This window comes from Myotis davidii, unplaced genomic scaffold, assembly GCF_000327345.1.
Source record: "Myotis davidii unplaced genomic scaffold, ASM32734v1 scaffold325, whole genome shotgun sequence".
In the NCBI taxonomy this organism is placed as follows: domain Eukaryota; kingdom Metazoa; phylum Chordata; class Mammalia; order Chiroptera; family Vespertilionidae; genus Myotis; species Myotis davidii.
In genome coordinates, this window is record NW_006296057.1 from 863,032 (window position 1) to 865,645 (window position 2,614).

At 44.2% G+C, this 2,614-nt stretch overlaps 1 protein-coding gene across 1 annotated transcript in view; it reads right to left on the reverse strand.

Annotated features, from left to right (window-relative positions):
- The window catches only part of LOC107184270, a 3,402-nt gene extending 2,037 nt beyond the window's left edge, over positions 1-1,365 (reverse strand). The window contains 1 exon segment of the mRNA XM_015568657.1: positions 1,120-1,365. Coding sequence (XP_015424143.1) covers positions 1,120-1,365 — 246 coding nt within the window.
- Positions 1,366-2,614: the final 1,249 nt, after the last annotated feature.

Genomic DNA, 2,614 nt, shown 5'->3' on the forward strand with positions numbered 1-2,614 from the left:
GGGGCTGAGGGCTGTTTTCAGGCTGGCGGGGGACTGAAGCTCCCAACCGCTCCTTTTTTTCTTTTTTTTTCTTTTTTATTCTGGGCCAGCTTTAGCCCTGAGGCTTGGCTCCAGCTCTTAGGCCTCTGCTGCTGAAAGCAGGTTTCTGGCCTTTGTTTTCCTTCTGTATTTGAAACAATTTTGTGATCCTGCTGGCTGAAGCCCAGCGACTAAAGCAGGTTTCTGGGGTTTTGTTTAGCTTCTATATTTGTAACATAGTTGCTCAGAGTTGCAGCTCAGAGGCCGGCAGCGGCAGGCGGGGGACGTTGGAATCCTCCGTCACTGAAGCAAGCAAGCCTCATGTTCCGCTTCAACTGCCTGGCTGCCAGCCGCCATCTTGGCTGCAGTTAATTTGCATATTGCCCTGATTGGCCAATGGGAAGGGTAGCGGATGTACGGCTAATTACCAAGTTTCTCTTTTATTAGATAGGATTTATTGTTCCCATTCTGTGAATCGACCTTAATAAAGCCTGACAGGTGTTGTTATGCTATCGGCTCTCTCTTCATTAGTGATTACTTGCTTGAGTGCTTGTATGAGGTGAGAAAGGAAATCCTGATACGGTTCCTCAACCTTCTGTTTAACTTCTGTAAGAATAGTTGTTTTTCCTGCTGTACAAGGTAGGGATTTCCAGTCATTTACTGCACAACTGGTTACTTTATCTTTTTAAATATATTTTATTGATTTTTTTACAGAGAGGAAGGGAGAGGGATAGAGAGTTAGAAATACCCATGAGAGAGAAACATGGATCAGTTGCTCCCTGAAAACCCCCTACTGGGGATGTGCCCGCAACCAAGGTACATGCCCTTGACCAGAATCGAACCTGGGACTCTTCAGTTCACAGGCTGATGCTCTAGCCACTGAGCCAGACTGGTCGGGGCACAACTGGTTACTTTAATAAGTGCCTCTTCAGGTATATACATTTGCTCCTGAGCCATGATAAAATCATCTTTTCCTAATATCATGTCTAGGGTTATTCCTCCTCTGGATTTTTTGCTAGTGGCTACAGCTCTCTTAGCAAGATCATCATATTCAGTTTTCCATAATAAGTAATCACCTCCTGATAGACAGGTTTTACAAACCTGTGACCAATCATAAGGAGTCACCCATTTACTGGCTAGGGCTTCAACCAAGGTTTGTGTGTAAGGAGCTAAAGGTCCATATTCAGAGCAGGCCGATTTTAATTCTTTAAGTACTTTGTAAGGTATAGGCTCCCATGTGGGATCATCCTCACCAAACTCATTCTCATATGCAACTGGGAAGCAGAGTGAGAATTCAAGATCTCCATTAGCTTCAGCTTCTCTTATTGCCCTTTGAATTTTAGACATGGAGCTCATAGGAGCTGGAGAACCTGGTTTAGGCTTCCTTCCTAATTTGGGGAACTGTTTTGAATAGGAGGGCTTTTCTAGTCTCTATTGACTGGAAAGGACCAAGGGTCATGTTTATGATACTTCACTGCTGTCTCCTCTAAATCTTTCTGATCTTGGGGTGAAAGGAAATGAGGCTCATCATATTTATTCTCCTTCCGATCAGTAGGCATAACTAAATTGCTCTTAGATTGAGCTGGAGATGATAATGATGTGTCCTCTCTAGGTGGAGCCGAAGGACTATTTAAAGTTTGAGAAAGTTTAACCGTGTCTGCCTCTGGTGCCAAGGTGTCACGAATTAAATTCCAGAGGGAAAAGGTATTTGCTGGGACCTTCTCAGGTCCATGGAAGCTGTAATAAGTCTTTAATTGCTCTCCTACTTTAGTCCAAGTTTCTAAATTAACAGTTCCTATCTCAGGAAGCCATGGACATAGTTCATGTATAAAATGTTCTGTCTGACTGGGAGTAAGCTTAACTCCTCTGCTAGCAAGCATATGTGTTAAAAGATCAATACGGAGTCTTTATTCTTTAGGCTCAGTATGGCCCATCTCCTCAATCTAAGTTCTCTTACCCTACTTATCCTCTATAGGGAGGTCTGCAGCAACCTACAGTGGAGTCCTATCTGTCCCGAGTGTTTGTTTGTTGGGGGCGGGGGGGGGCTTACATAGGGGAATCCTATTCGGCCTGTTTGGGCACCAGTTGCCGGGGTCCAGGGCCAGTGGTCCTGGGGTTCCCAAAGGTGTGGACGGTGTCGGCGAAGAATAAAGAACACGAAGACAGCGTTCAGATGATCGCATAGCCAGGATCTTTCTTTATTCTAGGTGGATGTTCCTGTGCCTGATGGAGGCCACAGACAGAGATACAGAGGCAAGCTGAGCCTTTATTTTGTAGTCAGAGGTAAACAAAGTAGTGGTTACCATAGTTAGACTGTTCTTGTGAGTTTCACTTGTTTTGGCAACACTTGCTGCACCTCACTTAGCCCATTATCTTCCCAGATAATATCTAAGGAGTGTCATAAGGTCCAGCCTAATTATGCTAAGAGGACTGTTCAACAGCTGCTCTGGAATATTTAACGAATTCAGCTGTTTTCCTGATACTCGCTCTATGGCTCCAAGTGCCAACAATCATCCCACGTTCAAAGGCTGTTAAATCACATTGTTTACACATATCTTTAGAAAAAAGTCACTTCTACTATCATGGCAAACAAACT